Genomic DNA, 18,749 nt, shown 5'->3' on the forward strand with positions numbered 1-18,749 from the left:
TATGATGTTCGTCAATTTAAAACATTATTTTTCAACCGAAGAAAGTCTAAGTTTATTGTTAAACTGTTGAAGCATAAGACTGAGAAAATACGTAATTTGAAAGACTTCACACTTCATGGATGACGTCTTGCTGAAGCTACGATGTCTGTGTGTATCGTACCGGGGACGTAACGTTACTCTAATGAGCAGAGGGTCTTGCTTGTTTTTTTTGCTTCTCTGCTGAAAACTTAAGCAGTTAAGATAACGTTATATGTGTTGTGGAACAGAGCTAAGCTAGCTAGCTAGCTAGCTAGCAAGCCGAGCATCCAGCTAGGTGAGGTAGATTGTGTGACACGGGAGATGTAGTTCACTGAGCGGTTTCACACTAAACTAAGCGGTCATATAACAAACCTACGGGTAACTGAGACTTTCTTCTGTTGAAAAATGATCTTTTAAATTGATGAACATCATATTCGTAATCCATGGCTCAATTCAAACGGGATCAAAAAATAATTTGCCTCTCCCCGTTCACTACCGTTCATATTATTTCTAAGTTAAGGTCCCATGAGGTCCACCTGAAGGGATGAACCTGCTAAACCACCTGTTTAACAGGTGTTTGGGTTATGGTTATGGTTATGGTTAGGGTTAGGGCAACCTGTCTCAAATAAGACCCTCATCATTTGGGACACTAAACTGCACGTATACCTCTTACAACCAGTGTAGGTATGCAATGAAACTCATTCGTTATCTGTTCCCTCACACATTTACATCCTCCCTATGGTGGCTCTAACCCGCCTGTTGTCCTCGTTTTCAAAGTTTCTATATCAAAAATGTAGGTTTCTTTGAACCAAATGTCCCAAAAATAACTAAATGAAGTTGGTTAGAAGCCTAGATGTAACACAGAATTGGGTGATAATTTATACTTTATGCTTTACAAACAGGCAAACCAGAGGAGGACAGCAGGTGAGTACGTAGGAAAGTATGTCAAAGAAGGCGTCCACAGCGTTAAAACTGTCCAAATAGCATCAGAGGCATTAAAACTGTCAAAAACACTGTCAATAAAGTGTCAAAATAGTCAAAAAATAGAAGACAGGAAGACAATACTAGGGTTGAGTAGGACTGGTCAATATCCATCCATCCATCTTCCATTTCGGCCGCTTGTACCCTGGATCTCGTTCTTTCAGTCATGACCCAGCCTTCATGACCATAGGTCAATATATGAATATTATATCGATATATGGGACTAGATATGTCTTAGATTTTGGATATCGTAATATGGCATAGGTGGTGTCTTTTCCTGGTTTTAAAGGCTGCATTACAGTAAATTGATGCAATCTTCTGAACTTACCAGACTGTTCTAGCTGTTATTTGCCTTTACCCACTTAGTCATTTCATCCACATTATAGGTGATTATTTACCATACTCTCATTGTGTAAATATTTTGTAAAAGCACCAATTGTCAACCCTACAATAGTCTATATCCTTGAAGTTCCACTTCAGGGATTGCTCCGTTTCCGCCAGAAAATCCGCCGGATTTCACTCATTTATGCTGGATATCTGTTGCCTTAGGTTTCCTTTGTGTTGGCATTTTAAACAACAGTCGATTATATGGTTAACTGCTCCTCAGATCTCTGCAGGGTAAATCCAGACAGCTAGCTAGACTATCTGTCCAATCTGAGTTTTCTGTTGCACGACTAAAACTACTTTTGAACGTACACGTTTCACCAAAACAAATTCTTTCTGAGCCTATTTTGCAGCGGCACCGGGGCTTTTCTCCAGAGACGATTGTGATTGGTTTAAAGAAATGCCAATAAACCAGAGCACGTTTTTTCTCCCATTCCCAAATGCTGTGTGGAGTAGCCAGACCCTCCTCCAGTGCGCTTTGGAGGAGGGTCTGACAAAGTGAGACTAACCCTACAATATCGCCGCAATATCGACATCGAGGTATTTGGTCAAGAATATCGTGATATTTGATTTTCTCCATATCGCCCGGCTCTATTTGAAATTAAAACCAAAACTGCAACAATGCCCTTGTCCTTTTTTCAGTAACTCTACTCTTACAGTATGCAGTCAAACAAACGGAACATGTCTTTGCATGTAAAGTGAGAAGCACAACACTAGACCAATAGGACATAGTTGTTTGTAGAGCTGGAAAGATAAATCGAGTAGTTGTCAGCTATTTAAAAGGCAACTATTTTGATAATGGATTGATCGGATTCAGTCATTTTTTTTATGAAAAAGAAAGTAAAAATTCTCTGATTCCAGCTTGTTAAATGTGAATATTGTTCTAGTTTCTTCTCTCCTCTGTGACAGTAAACTGAATATCTTTGAGTTGTGGACAAAACAAGACATTTGAGGACGTCATCTTGGGCTTTGGGAAAAACTGATCCACATTTTTCATCATTTTCTGACATTTTAGAGACCAAACAACTAATCGAGACAATAATCGACAGATTAATCGACAATGAAAATAATCTTTAGTCGCATTTAGTTGTTGCTACCGTGTGTTTTGGGAGGATCAGGTGCATGTTCAGAGTACCAGGTGGTAGTGTGTAGACATGCTGATCCAGCAGAAATCTTCACCTGCTCGGCTGTTTATAGGAACTCGAGAGACGAATTCATCTCAACCAGCCGGAACCAGGGCTGGGTGTCACCAAGGATTTCCTGAATCAACTCGATTTCCCTTCTCGAGGTCCCGAATCTATTAAGATAACAGTGTTTTCCCTGGGTTTGTCGAAGACTTAGGTCCCGCAGGAACTCCTCACATTTTTTTACAGGTGCTCAATAGAGAGTGTGCTGGCATACAGCTGTACAGTGTGGTTCTCCAGCTGCACCACTGAGGAGAGAAAAGACCTGCAGCGGGTAATTAAAACAGCCCAGAGAATCATTGGTGCCCCTCTCCCAAGCCTGGAGGACATACAGTATACTCCAGTAGGCTGCAGAGAAGAGCAGCAAGCATCAAAGCAGACCCTACACACCCTGGCCATATCCTGTTTGACACCCTACCCTCAGGCAGGCTTAGGGTCATGAGGGCGCGCATGAGAAATAGCTTTTTTTCCCAGAGCCATAAATGAGCTGCTGAAAGGCTAAGCTAGACTTGAACCATACTGTGTTGATAATGCACTGGTTTTCTTATTGTGGTTTTAATGCTTTTTTTTTTACTCCATATTTATGTCATTTTTGACACTTGCCTGCTGGCTTCTGCTCTCTGCTGTTGTTGTTGTTGCTGCTGCCGGCAGTTAGACGAGTGCTGTAATATTTATTAATGTAATGATTAAATAAGGTAATGTCTCCAAACTTACCTCAATTATAATTTGTCTCCTGCTAGTTATACTACAGCACTTACTTTAAAAAAAGTTAAATTAATAAATATTTTTGTTGCATCTCTTTTCAGTGTTGTAATTTGTAGACGGCCCTAAGCACTCGTCTCACAGCAGCAACAACAACAGCAGAGAGCAGAAGCCAGCAGGCAAGTGTTATTTACATAAACTTCTGGTGTACTTACAAACTTTCCAATCCATCGTTTTCTGAGTAAAACTATTTGTACTAGTGTAGACGTTTGGTATCATTTCGGGCATTATTAGTGGGGTCATTTACGAGATACATCACTGGATCCATTAGCGCCTGCACTAAGCTATTCAGCTGATAACGCTACCTCTCCCAATGTTAGACCCAGGTGAAAAAAACTTCTTGGGGGTGTTTGGCTCGAGGTCATGGTGCAAAGGACCCTAGGGTGAAATTACTCCGAACCATCACTTTAAGAAGTCCACAGGGGACCGACTCCAACCATTAGATCTGATTATCTGAGTGTCATTCAGTCAGTTTTAATGCTGATTTTGGTTTTATTCGGATTAGGTGCTGCCCAAAAGGGCTTGGGTGCTGCACCTACTGTAAGTCTTATAATGGTAGGGAAAACCCTGGTTAAGATCAACTTTATTCAGACTGATCTCATGAAGTGGCGTATGTATAACACGCCAATTCATATGCCATTATTGGCGTGTTATCAAGACGCAAAGTCATATTTTAGCGTGTTTATCGACACCGTTTGGCCTCCATTGACTTACATTACCTTGCGTAGCGAGTAGTATGAAAGGGCGAAAAAAAAAAAAACTCAACAGTCTCTATCTTCTTTTACTAAATCCAAAACTGTCGGTTTCTTCTCGTGATAACACGGCACGTGGCGTGTATATTTAGGTCCGCTGTATACAGCGTAGACAGACATGCGCATCGCTCAAAATGCGTACGGATAACACGCCACTTGGCTTAAGACAGTGGGCGTGTATGTTGGTCCTGTAGGAAATGTGTCTTGGGTATGAAGTGCTGATGTACGGAAGTTAATGATTTCACGTACCATCACTGTCACTGTTTATTCATTTCAATATTCATTTCATGTGATTTATTATCAGTCATCAGTTCATTTTAATACTGTTAACTGTCTCGTCTTATACGCTTTTTATCTTGTTTTCAATTTCAATCAGGAGACACTTGTTTGCAGATATGCAAAGGTTTATTGTACATAAGCATATAAAAATGTCTTCGGAGCTTAGACTCCATCATTATAAAATTATTTTTAAAGGGGTAAGGAAGCCAAGACAATCCCCCCCGATGGAGTCTAGACACTGGAGGTGGCGGCGAAGGAGCCTGAAGACCAGACCGAAAGAGTCGACAGAATGTCCTGCAGGAGGAAGGCCCAGGGAGCCTTTGGGTGACGATGACTGGAGGTGGAGGGTTGAATGCTTTGCCTGAAATGACAGCTGACAGCAGCGGGGAGAGGAACAGATTTAAAGCAGGGTTGTGACGCTGTGATTGGCCCTTGAAATTCACGGCCGATTCTGTTTGGTTTAACAGGAAGGTGAACGCCTCCAACAGCTGATTCAATTTAGGAAGAGAGCAGTGATTAAGTGTTAAGTGTTAGGTCTTCCTGGAAGAATTTACGCTGAGCTAGATGAGTTGATTTTCCGGAGATTTATCGTAGAGGTAAAAGTGGTTGCCATGGACGTGTGTAGCGGGGGCGGCCTGTGCTGCGCCCCTGCAGGCACCCTGAAATCATTTACAGTCTGCATGTGGCGTCTCCTATGGTAAGCTGCCTTAATTATTCTTATTTGCTAATTTGCTTCTTATTTGTGTTAGCATTTCGTGTGAGACTGGCTCAACTGTGGAGAGCTAACTGTTGTGCTGTGGTACTTGTCATCAGAAAATAAACAAATAAAAGTTTCATACCTTTCATCAATACATAACGCACAAGGAGTACACTAACCGCTACTGACAACTGCTGCATACAGACTAGGACTGCACGGTATGAGGAAAATATCTAATTGCGATTATTTTGACTGATATTGCGATTGCGATACGATTCACGATATTGGAGTGAATGATAATTTTTTTTAATAATTATTTTCATTGAAAAGTGTATATAAAAAAATAAAAAAAATAAAAAGTTTATAGTGTGATTTTTGTGAGGATCTGTACCAAACAAAGATTTTTTCTGTAGTCTGTAGGATAGGATTTGTAGGCCGGGACGTCTCTACAGCACCAAGTTACTTTATTTATTTATTTATTTATTTATATTTTTTAAGATTATATTTTGGGCATTTTCAGCCTTTATTTTGACAGGACAGCAGAAGACACGAAAGGGGAGAGAGAGGGGTGAATGACATGCAGCAAAGGGCCGCAGGTTGGAGCCGAACCCGGGACCCCCGCGTCGAGGAGCAAACCCCTACACATGGGCGCCCGCTCCCCCAACCGAGCCATCAGGGCGCCCACCACGTTACTTTATTAAGAATGGCTTGACACATATTTTGTGTTGCATCCCCCTGCGATTTGGATATTGCACTAGTCCATATTGCGATTTCAACAAAATTGCAGTTAATTGTGCAGCCTTTATACAAACTCATACATTAATTATCAATCTCACGGTTTGTAACAGACAGAACAGCACATGACGATATAGAACCAGACAACAATGTACTTTAGGACAAGAAAAAGACGTTGAAATCATCCACTATATTTTGGGATATAAAAGAGATTCCTAGAGAACTTCTGCTGTGATTTGTACAAACAGGAAGCAACCCCCTGGATTGCAATATTTTTTGCAACGCATCAGGTTAATGTTGACATCCCCCTCCCCATGAATGAGATCCATTCCTGATTTTTAATTAGAGAATTGATTCTTTTAACCCAGCCAGAACAGTGTTGTGAACAATGTGGCTTGTAATTTGTAGCAGATGTACTGTGACAGTCCTGCTTCTGTGAGTTTAATCATCAGTCAGTGTCACCATCATCATCATCTGTTAAATACTCATTTGTTGTGTTGTCCCATTTTTGGCTGCTTCCTTTAAAACAGAGAGTCAGCATTTCATACACAGAACCTGCCAGCAGAGGGAGCCCTAACACAAGTCTTATGAAGTCGCAGCTGCATACAGAGGTATGTATTCCTGCATAGAGGAAATTTTGACACACACACACACACACACACACACACACACACACACACACACACACACACACACACAAAGACGTTTTAGCTAGCCCCAAAGGAAAATCGGCATCAGAATAAAAATAGCAAATTTACATCCTCTCCAAATGTGTTTTTTAATTTACTAAACAGCCGTTTAACAAGCAGAACATGAACTTGAATAAGAAAGATAATTAGTTTATTAGCTCCAGAGTCGGGCTGTACCGGACTCTCCTGGTGATTTATTTAAATATAAAATATGATTTTTAACCAGTTTTGTTAAGTGGAGATTATTTACTCAAACATTATATATATATATATTTTTATCAAATTGTCAGAAATAAGCAAAATGCATAAATTTCTGTCAAATGAGGTAACACAGACTCATAGCCTTTACTGTACGCAAACAGATCATGCTTACTGCTGTGTGTAGTCCCCCCCAAGAAAGGCCCACTCTGAGCCAGAAAAAAAAAACTGATTTGGGATAGATTGTCAGTCTGTGTACTATTAAACTATAAATGCAAATTTTTTTCTGAATTATAAAAGCAATAGAGTTAAATATTAATGTTGTGTTTTTACAGTGGCAGTACCGACAATCACAAGTCCCTTACTTGCAGAGCTTGTTGCAGTTTTACAGACTTTCTCATTGGTGGAAGCGTCGTCAAGCAGCAGCTTCCATTCTAAGACCCTCTGAATGTGACGGCCTTTTACAGTTCATCTATGAGGGGCCGTCCCTACCGGCCCCCCATATTCGTCCGTCACTTCTTCACTCAGCGTGCAGATGCTGATTCATGTTTAGGGCTGGGTACAGAATTCAATACATTTTAGGCACCGACCGAATTGCCCTTTTTAGTAGTATCAAAAAAGTATAGAAAAATACCTCGTCATTCAATACCCAATTTCAATACCTAAAGGAGTAAATCTCGTCAGCGAGCCAATAAGCACGCAGCATGCTCCTACCAATATCTAATAATGTCTGTGATTGGCTGTCTAACGTTACACGTCGTAGAGACACGCAGGAAAAACTCGACATTTAGGCACAGAGACGGGGCTGACGTGGTAGGAGCTGGAAAATAAATAAAAAGATTTGTGCCGTAATGTTGTAATTTCTTTTTGTTTTATAAAATTGGTATCGGAAAAAGTATCGCTTAGGAACCGGTATCGAAAAGTCACGTTATTGATATCGGTACCGGTATCGAATACTTTTGAACGATACCCAGCACTACTCATGTTATGACTCATTAGAAATTACAACAACGTCATTAAAAAGACCCCGATCTATATTCATATGTGTATATAAGCTGTACTGCTGTAAAGGGCACGCAGGATACTTCCTGTTCACACGAGTCAACCCGCAACTTTGGCATTGACAGCCACCAGGGAGATAGAAAGAGAATAACGAGGCAGGGGAGGAGAAATAAACCCACCTGGGGACTCTTAACACACACACACACACACACACACACACACACACACACACACACACACACACACACACACACACACACACACACACACACTGAGTATATTCATGGTTACACTCCAGGCCTGCGAGACAGGAATAAAATGCATTTCTGCTGCAGTTTTAATGTGAGCCGGTTTGGTTCCTTGCTGCATACGTGGGTCTACTTTCCTGCTGATAACAGTCGAGATACAGTGAAAGTAGGACTGGTTGTGGCTGAAATAGGGCATGAATAGAAATAGCTCTGTAGCCTGGGCTTCGCAGCCTCTAGAGAGAGTGCTGTGTCAGTAGCCTCATGTGTGCTGTTAAGCCGATGGCTGCCTCTTCTCCGTCCAGGTGCGTGTGTGTGTGCGTGTGTGTGGGATATCCTGCCCAGGACTCAACAAGCTCCTGGAGTCCATGAGAAAGCTTACGGCCTCTGCCAACTGCATTACGATTAAAGGCATTGACAAGGAATGTGTTATTGCCAGCTCAGATGGGGCCTGCAAAATCTGGGACCTGGTGGAAGCCAGAACTCGCCCACTCAACCCCTTCTGTTTCTTTTCTGCTGAGACCGATTCACATCACAGGAGCCGCTCTGTCAATTTAGCTCTGACGGAGGCAATCATCTCGGAAAACCTTCAAAAACTTTTGTAGAACATTATATTAAGCCGGCGCTGTAAAGAAATACAGCAGCACACTGATTTGGTTTAGCAACAGGATAGACTGATGTATAAAAGAGTTCTTGAGCCTGTTGTATCTAAACGAAGGGACTCTAAATGCATGTTAGAAGGCAAAAGTTGGTATTCATAGTTTAAAACATGCATGGAGTCAGCTATAGCAAATGTTTGAAACATGTAATGTGTGTATTGTATTTTGCTGTAGCTCAGCAGCCATCGCAGGGCAGTGCGACAGCGATGGAGCATTGTTCTTTTAGCTAAAGAAGGCGTGCTTGTTCCCGGAGCAGACGGCACATATGACTCAGACGGCCAGCTGGTCTCTGTTGCCCACTTCATCTTTGGGAATGACATTTCCTTCTTTAAAGAGACAAGCGTCACAGGCAAATTACCTCTCCATTTATAGGCAGAACATGGCTTAAATATTAGGCTACCACGTGCACCGTAGCAACACTGATCTAATTGCGTGCTGCAGCAAATACACCTTGCTGTCTTGTTTTGGTTTATGTTCTAATTTTGAGTTGGTAGCACATTCATGTTCAAAGAGTTGTGCTTTGTATGAGATGTTCCCTCACATCAAAGACAATAAAATATAGGCCACACATAGAGGAAGGAAATACATCTAATGTACTGTATGTCTTTGCGTCTCCCTTTGCATAGCGAGGGAAGACCTTACACGTGTATATGAAATCAGATGCCGGTGTTAGCCGTGGGAGAAATCTTCTTTGCTGCAGAAATATTAAAAGGTAGCTTACTGTGGCAAAGGAAAATGCAGAATAAGCTCTAAAAATAGCATCAAATAACATTGGAAAGAGGAGGCCAAAATAGGGAGACAACTGCCAAACACTGAGGTGATTATTGCTTAGCCACAAACTCTCAAATGTATGCATGCTGTGTATGATAGATGGCAGCGGCTCAGAGGTGCCCCTGGGTCATTATTGCAGAAGGTAAAAAGCTGTATGTCTTAGCTAGTCTCTTGGAGAATGATTATGCAAATTTTTTTTGGTAGCTTTTTGGTAGTTTCATCAAGGCCTAGAGTGGGACTCTTTTTCAGGCCCGGAGTTTCATGCCTTAGACACAACTGACTATATTAAAATAATGTAATTAAAACCTTAGTATATAAGTCTGCAATAGCGCACTCTTCTCTACAGCCTTGTAATTCAATGCATTTTTGTGAAATGTGATTTCAAATTCAGTGCAAACACAGTAAGTGTTTACAACGTAGATTTATTATAACAGTTAACAACATATTTACAACAACACAATGATCAACAATATCAGAATCTATCAGATATCCAAAGCTTCAAATGAAATAAAAGAATTGCAAAAAAAATGGTATTTCATATTACTTTCATCGTATTCCCTTTTCAGTCGTGAGCTTTGTATATTTATTTCGTATCTTACTTTTGATGATAAAAGGCATAATGGGTCACTAGTAACATTTGGGCATATAAAGTGGGTATACTAATCTGATCATGTTTGCTTGTTCACACACTGACTATGTTTACATAATCTGTTTTTTGCCCTTATTCCAGACTGATCACATGAAGTGGCGTATGTATGACACGCTGAATGAATATCCAACCGCATTATGCTGTTTACATGACCTGTATCAAATTCGCAATATTGTCATATTCTGAATAATAGTGGAATAGTGGTGTGCATGTAAACGTACTCCCTGTGCTACAAGAGCTTACCTATGCCTTCCACCCTGACAGCCGCTATCCCTGGAACACTACTTGCTCTGCTTCTGACACTAAATCACTTTTTTTTTTTAAATGTCATACTTCTCAGTACAAATCTCCCCTTTTTTACAAAGCTTTCTGATCAAGTCAAGTAAATTTCATTAGTGTGAATCGTCCGGTATCATTGATTATCTCTGGGCATTTTTCATATAGAGCAGGTCTACACCATACTCTTCATTAATATTAATTCTAGTTCTTATAATATTCACTCAATGAGCAACCCTACCTGCCACCTCTGGAGTTCTGGGCTCGTGGCTGCTGCTCGGCTCTTCACTGTTAGCAGCAAACTGGACTAGTGGCTGCTGCTGAGGAGCTACAAGAACAAATTTCATTCATAAACATGAACGCTGGTTTGCAGCAGGCAACATTGGATTATGTTTTGTACAGCCGCTAGCATCCTGAAAAAGTTGCTCAGTCTTCAGTGGCCGCGTCACTTTCTAGAGCTTCTCACCTTTTCAGTGCCGCCTTTGCGCTTTCTGTTATCCATTTTGATCGATTGTCCCGTTTGCATCATAGACCGTATTAACAGTCTATGGGTCGCATCCTAACAAGCACCAGCGAAAGAAGTAGAGCCCGACCGATAAAGGATCTTTAAGGCCAATGTCACTACAAATATTTGGTGATTTAAAAATCTGATATTCCAATATATCCGCTGATTTAAAAAAAAAAAAAAAAAAAAATCCAGAAACGCATAACAAAAAAAACAGATTTCCCGAACATTAGTTATTTGTAGTTATTTAGGAGTCCTCACTAAATTAATATGATAATGCAGTTAAAAATAAACTTGTTTGTTTCATTGTCACAACAGAACATCAAAATATATTAAAGTTCTGATAAATAAAATAAAAATACAAACTTAAGATATTGAACTTAAAGGGTTATACATGACTGTTGCCAACAGGGAGGTTGTAGAGCGCCCTCTGGTGGACAAATTATGCAACGACGAACACTCGGCACATGGTTGAAGGGTGTTTCGTCCGTTTTTATTTTATTTTTTAAATATTCATTTATCGGGCATTATAAATAGCGATACCGATAGTTTGGAAAATGCCTAATATCGGCCGATAATATCGGCCCGCCGATAATATCGGCCCACCAATATTATCGGTCGGGCTCTAGACTGAAGTGAAAGTCAAAACCAAAACCCTGCACGTCCAATTAACCAGGCTGCACTCTGTAGTGAGCTGCGTGATAGAGAACAGTGGGCTGCAAGAATAAATAAGAAGAGTAGACTGTGAATGCAGGCAGCCTAGGGACAGCATCAATGATATATTTCAACTATATGTTTTCAACCTATGACTGGCCGCCGGCCCTTGCAACCAAAAAAAACAGACCGGAATTCTCCCAGTGCTCCCGATTAGCCAATCTGGGCCTGGTTTCATCACGTCTCCCCTCTTCTGTCAATGAATGTTGAAAATACCTACAGTATAGCCACATTTGTATGGAAGTCATCACAAATGTGTAGAAGTGGAGGGATCAATTCAAAGAGTTGAAACGCATGTCAGAAGAGAATTCCTATGTAGTTCCTCCTGGCTGAGTGGAGCCTTACATTTAGTTTGTCTTTGTTGCTGGAGGAACATCCAGGGTGTTGGCTAGGGAAGCCCCCAAGGTGCTGTTAGGGCTGGGTATCATACACCATGTTAAATACCAATACCATGAATTTGATACCGGTTCCTAAACGTTACTAGCCTAGAAATCTGTAATGTAATTTGCAGCCAGGGTCGTCTAGCAACTCTCCGTTGGCTTGCGAGCTGGAAAAATCAAACTCTAGTCAGGCCAATCACATCGTGTATAGAGTCGGTGGGCGGGCTTAACGTAATAACGGCAGAGTTGCAACGGTTCCGCGTGTATTCCTTCCCTGCTACTTGAAAACCAAGAAGATGGCTGCTGCTGCTGGAGAACAGCGGTCTTTGGAATCGGCTTTGGCCGCGACTCTGGAAGACTTGGAGTTCAGCTTTTCTTTGAGAAAAGAACAAAGAACGGCTCTGAAGTCTTTCATAAAAAAGGAAGATGTGTTCGGAGTTTTGCCGACCGGATACGGCAAAAGTTGAATCTATCAACTAGCGCTGCTCTGATTGGTTGTAGCGCTATCCTATTGCGTATGGAGAGAATTTGAAAGACAACCGTTGATCCCGCCCCTCAGATTGAGCCCTGCCAATGGTGAGTTCCCAGACCCAACATCTGGATGTGGGTCTGGCTGGTCAGGCTAAAACGTTACTGTTTTTCTATACCAATTTTATCAAATCCATTACAACATTACACAAATTATTTTTCAGCTCTTATAGACCTATGTAATGCACACTCTAGTCAAACCTCAAAACACAACACAAATGTGAGCCCAGTCTCTGTGCGTTACATCGAGTTTTTCCTAGGGGTGTGAATCTTCACCGGTGTCCCCATTCGATTACAATTATCCTGCCAAGGAATCTATTCGATATCACGATGCGTCAGCTCATCAAAATCTTTATATATTGCTACACATGGTTTTCATCGACAAATTCAAGCAGTCACAGATATATGAACTCCCCTTTTTATTGTATTTGCTCTTAAAAAAAGACACTTCCTGAAAGTAGCGGAGTCTGAACACGGCAGACAACACACAAAAGGCAAAAACACAAAGCAGCGACGGGAAAGCCAATGGTCTGTCCCTGCATCGATGCAGAATGGTCCAGGTCCGCATCTCGATGCAGTGATTCATTTTAACACCCCTAGTTTTCCCTGCAGGTCTCTACTACGTATAGACGGCCAATCACAAGCATTATTAGATCCTAGATCGTAGAGGCATGCTGCGTGCTTATTGGCTCACTGACGCTGATGAGATTTAGTCCTTAGGTATTGAAATTGGGTATTGAATGACGAGGTATTTTTCGACACTTGATACTACGGAGGCAATTTGGTCGAGGCGTAAAAATATGAAAGTTGGCTACCCAGCTGTGGGTTCTGTAGATATTGCATGCATAACGCAGGTGAGACTTGCTGCTCAATCGGATAGATGTGGAACCTATTTCAAGGAAGTTAGATTTTAATGATCATAGTTTGCGTCTGCTGTGTTGGTTCACATGAACAGGTGGCATGTTTGGGTGCATGGCGTGTGAGAGAGAAGATAATATTTGCCTTCTCGTCTCAAGCGATGACAGCCTTTGGCGAGGCTTTGCATGGTTATATATCCCGGCCTTCAGATTCAAGCTGTAGTAGTCTGAGCTCAGGCCCTTCTGCTGCGTGCACACTCACGGCTGTTTTCTAGCTCTCAGCTTAAAGTATTTCATGAGTATTCTTGACTTTCCTCTCTGTTGAAATTGAGCCTGCTGGTGGTTCTCCATACCATCGTCAGCAGCACTCCCCTTCTTGGCTCCGACTCACTCTTCAGGTTGCATTAGCAGTGAGGAGGAGAGTGCTTTTGCTCACTGCTGCAATAAATCTGCACTTTTTTTTAGTGTTAGAAAGACATCCCTGTGTGATTAAACATATCTATGTAGTGAGCAAAGGGAGATAAGCCGTGCCGCTCTGCTATACTTCATCGCCTAGGAATGATAGTAATAATCCAGGACTCTGTAACCTGTCATAAATGCCTTCCAAGGCTTAATGAATTTCCTCTGTAGACTGCTGGGTCACACACAATATGTTCTCTTAATTGGCAGAAATTATTACACTAGACCAGTGACTCCTAACCATCATGAACCCCAGGGAGCACATACATGTAAAGGCCTTAACGTTTTTCCATGATAGTTAGTTACACGCAACCACTGCTTTCAGATCTACTGCACTTAGTACAGTTTTTTGGTACTTAGTGTCTTGATGCTTTGCTACTGTATACTTTAACATTTTAGAGGGATACATTGTACCTTAAACTCCACTACATTTGACAGTTATAGCTACTGGTTAATTTTCAAACCGGATTATAAATAAATAAAATAAGCTTATAAAATACAATGCATTGTTTACGATAAAATTAGTGGTTCTAAACTGTTTTGGCTAAAGCTCTTTGTTAGCCTCTGAGCCTCTCAGATGGTTTCATTTAAATAGTTTGTAGTTTTGATTAATTATTTTGATAATCGATTAATTGAGCAGTTTTTCATGCAAAAAAGGGCAGAAAATGCTGTTTCGGCCTCTCAAATATGGAGCTTTTCCTGCTTTTTCTCTGTTTTATATCATATTAAACTGAATATCTTTGGGGTTTGGAGGGACAAAATGAGACATTTAAAGACCTCACTTTGATTTTGAGAAACTGGGATGGAAATTTTTCATTATTTTCTGACATTTTATAGACCAAACAATAAATGGATTAATCTAGAAAATAATCTGCAGATGAATCAGCATCGAAAATAATCGTTATGTCCAGCCCTGATTTTTCCACGAGTAGCCTACTTTTACTTTTTAATACTTTTAAGCAGAGATGTGGACTTGAGACTTGGTAACTTGGAGTTGACTCGAGTCACCAATTTGATGACTTGACTTAGCAAAAAATAAATGACTTGAGGCACGGTGACTCAGATGGCTTGCGTGTATGTATTCATAAGTTTGAATGTAAATATGAAATAATTTGTATTGTAAATCTAAATAGCATATAAGTATACTATTACATACGTATTATAATTACAGATTCATTTCTTGCATGGATTTTGTAACTGCAAAAGTCTAAATAAACCATGGGGGTAAAAAAAGAAATAATTTAATGTTATCACATACTGGATAGTTAGACAGCAAACTGTTTATCATGATTGGACGACTCAAAAAGCTCCCCAGTATGCGATTGTCATGATTGGATGACTTGCTGTCAGTCAAACTCCTTGCTATGGCAACACGTAACGTCAAAGAAAAAATATGGGACTTGATTTGGGACTTGCCTTGACCAAGGACTCGACTTGACCAACAACAAAAAAACTTGAGACTTGGACCAAATGACTTGAGACTTACTTGGGACTTGAGCAAAGATGACTTGGTCACAGGGCTGGGCAATATATCGATGTTATATCAACATCGGTATGGTCTTAAATTTTGGATATCGTGATATGACACAAGTGTTGTCTTTTCCTGGTTTTAAAGGCTGCATGACAGATAATTTTCTGAACTTACCAGACTTACCAGCTGTTTTATTTTCTGCCTTTACCCACTTGGTCATTATATCTACATTATTGATGATTATTTTTCAAAAATGTCATTGTGAAGCATCAATTGTCAACCTTACAATATTGCTGCAATATAAACAGCGATGTATTTGGTTTAAAAATATTGTGATATTTGATTTTTCTCCATATTGCCCAGCTCTATTGGTCACAACACTGCTTGTAAGTATACATTCTTGCGGGAGTCTGGCACAAAAGCAGGGTGTTGGGGGAATCACTTTTTTTTTTCATCTCAAGTTCCAGCAATTTTTGCAAGTTCCCGCAATTTCATCGCATAAAATTGCATAAATATCCTGCAAATTCCATCGCATTTTTTAAGAAAACGTGCTACATAATCAAGGATTTTTGCCCACAACAAACTTTTTTTTTTCTGGAAGACTGTCACTTGAAGCACCAAAATTGATTTAAAAAAAAGTTTTTTATTATTATAGTGATGAAAATTGAGATGAAATTTAGGGGGGCTTGAGCCCCCCCTAAAAAGGGTCTAAAATCGCCCATGGTCCACGGTGCACACTGCTCTTTTATCTGCTCCATGTGCAGCAGCGGCGGCAGCAGCAGAGTGGGAGGGGGCAGCCGCACAATCAGCAGCCTTTCTCCAGGCTAGGCTGGGAGCGATGGGACTGGGAGGGGAACGCTCAGTGCTGCAGCTGCACGGCGGAGCGGCTCGTGTTGTGCCGGGCCATGACGAGACGCTGCCGGTGACAGCGGTCTCGGAGTGATAATGAACGGCTTCAGTAAGTGCTGGGATGGATGAGGAAGGTTTACCGTCCGCGCGCGGTGCAGTAACAGTGGGCTGTTGTGTCTCCGGGCTCCGCGATGGTGTCACCCCTGCGCGCTTTTCCCTTTGCTATCCGGACAGCGGGGCACACTGTCGGAGAAGAGACACACCGGCGTCGGGATTCACACAATCACCAGTCTCCGAATAGACGAGCAAGGGAGTAGAGAGAGAGAGATAGAGAGAGGGCACTGCCATGGAGAAACCGACCAGAGTCAAGGAGGAAATGCCGACATCGAAGGAGGAGAAGCGCAAAGAGAAGAAGCCGAAATCTGGGAAGCTTTTCCGAAAGAAATCGTTGAAGTCCGTGGGGAGTTTCGTGAACCGAATCATCAAAACTTTGGGCACTTTGACGCACTTTGGGGACGCTGGCGCGCCGGACGCGGAGGACGACGACGGCGGGTTTCGGATCGGCGCACCTTGCACGCTCAGCGCCGGCTCGGGAGTTGTCAAAAAGGACGTGCTCCATGTGACCTGGGATCGCATGGTGAAGAACAACTCGGGCCCGTCGTCTTCGTCGTCGTCGTACCTGGGCAGAGAGAGGCTCCTTTCCAAACACGCGGAGAAAACCCCCGGCGTCCTGGGGCTGAAGAACCACGGGAACACCTGTTTCATGAACGCCGTGGTGCAGTGTTTGAGCAACACGGACCTGCTCGCGGAGTACCTGGGGCTGGAGCGATACAAGCTGGACCTGGGTCACACCAGGATCAACGGCGTGGTGAAGACCGAGGAGACTCTGCTCGCCAAGGGGGAAGTCACGGAGCAGTTGGCATCACTCGTCCGGGCTCTGTGGACTCTGGAGTACACCCCACAGCTGTCTGTGGACTTCAAGGTATACCCCCAAGTACCACACATCAGCTAAACACCTGGGGAAAACCACTACTAGTAGTTTTTATTCAGTCATCATAAAAATCAATAACCACATACATAGCACAGTGCAAACTCAGACAGTTAACGGTCTAAAGACTGAAAGGATTAGGCTGAAGCAAAAGCTTATATATAAGTAGTAAGATATAAGTAAAGAAACAAGAGAATTAACGACATTTGTAACCCTCAAATATCATTACAAACCAATTTTCTTAAAAAAGAAATGCATCTTTTACTTTCTTTGTTTGCTTTTTGAAAAGTAAACTTAAAAATACCTCATATTTACTTTCATATGTTGAGAAGAATCCCTTTGGATACAGTATGGACGATGAAAATTTAAATTAGCCCTGAACGTTATCGAACGACTTATTTTTATGCAGTATACATTAGTCTAAAGTAATACTAAGTGTTACATGCTACAGCACACTAAAGTGTACTACCACACAGACTAATGAGTAGTATAGTAAAGACCAACTATTTTTGAAATTATTACATTTCAGTTGTGCAAAAGTCAAACAAAAGCTAAACAATAAGTGTGTTTACTCAAGATTTCTTGATGTTATTCCTCAAAACACAAATATGTAAAGCATGAAGGAAACTATGACCATTGCTGCTGTAAAAACACATAAAAAAGAGCTATACATACATACATACATACATACATACATACATACATACATACATACATACATACATACATACATACACCTAAATCGTTTCTAGCAGACTTTGTCCATAATGTACCTGATCATACTAAAATGCGATTGTTTAAGTGTATTTCGGTACCCTACAAACATACTACTGTATATATATTTTCATACACTGTACATGTACTTGCAGTGAAATTTTATAATTCGTTTTATGAGCACAATAGGGTTCACAGGAGGATATGAGCTCAGTAATGAGTGTAGCCTATAACACAGAGTAGATTCAGTGTTGAAAAGTACTGGTAAGATTAAAAAAAGCTACCGTTTCAGTGGTTAACATTAACTTAACTCTCACAGAAGGGGCGCCTGGGTAGCTCCCCTGGTAGAGCGTACACCCATTTACAGAGGCTTAGTCACACAGGTTCGATTCTGACCTGCGGCCCTTTGCTGCATGTCGTTCCCCCTCTCTCTCCCCTTCCATGTCTAAAGTTGTCCTATCTAATAAAGGCCTAAAAGTGCCACAACAAAAGTGCAGATTGAGCATTTTGTTGAGTCAAACATAATGACATGTTATGCACACAGTATGACCTCAGCACCACTGTACGGTGCATGGAGTAGCCTGAATGTAATATTCAGTAGGGCATGGTATCGCCACTGATTTTTTCTGAATTGATTTGATTCCGATTCACAAGGTGCCGGTTTGAGTCCTGAGTCGATTAGGGCTATTTCAGTTACAGTTTTGCTTGGACGTGAAAGCGATTTCATCAGCCAATCATCTGTGTAAAGAGCCATGCCAGTTTTTCCTTTGCCAAAATTTCGCCTAACTCTGGAGCATTATTCAGCATGACGTGGGTTCCTTAGATGGTCTAGTCTCATATGATACAAATATCTTCACTCTGGTTGTAAAACGAAAAGACCGATCTCAGGATTTTATGAATCCATATCGGATCAGTCAAAAGAAGATCAAATTTTTTTTTTTTTTTTTAACCAAGCCTTAATGTTCAGATAAAAGAGGGGTGTCACAAGTCTTGCATCACTTGC

The 18,749-nt window shown here is 41.3% G+C and overlaps 1 protein-coding gene across 2 annotated transcripts in view; it reads left to right on the plus strand.

The window, feature by feature from the left end:
* Window positions 1-4,927: 4,927 nt before the first annotated feature.
* Window positions 4,928-18,749, plus strand: part of usp43b (ubiquitin specific peptidase 43b) — a 137,420-nt gene continuing 123,598 nt past the window's right edge. Inside the window, exons 1-2 of one of the 2 annotated variants that reach the window (XM_039824519.1) lie at window positions 4,928-5,057; window positions 6,323-6,403. In XM_039824519.1, the coding sequence (XP_039680453.1) occupies window positions 5,055-5,057; window positions 6,323-6,403 (84 nt within the window). In that variant the 5' untranslated portion in view covers window positions 4,928-5,054. Of the gene's footprint in view, window positions 5,058-6,322; window positions 6,404-15,989; window positions 17,027-18,749 lie in introns of those variants that run through there. The other variant, XM_039824518.1, reaches the window with a different exon arrangement.

The sequence above is a fragment of the Perca fluviatilis genome, chromosome 15, assembly GCF_010015445.1.
Source record: "Perca fluviatilis chromosome 15, GENO_Pfluv_1.0, whole genome shotgun sequence".
Taxonomy (NCBI): domain Eukaryota; kingdom Metazoa; phylum Chordata; class Actinopteri; order Perciformes; family Percidae; genus Perca; species Perca fluviatilis.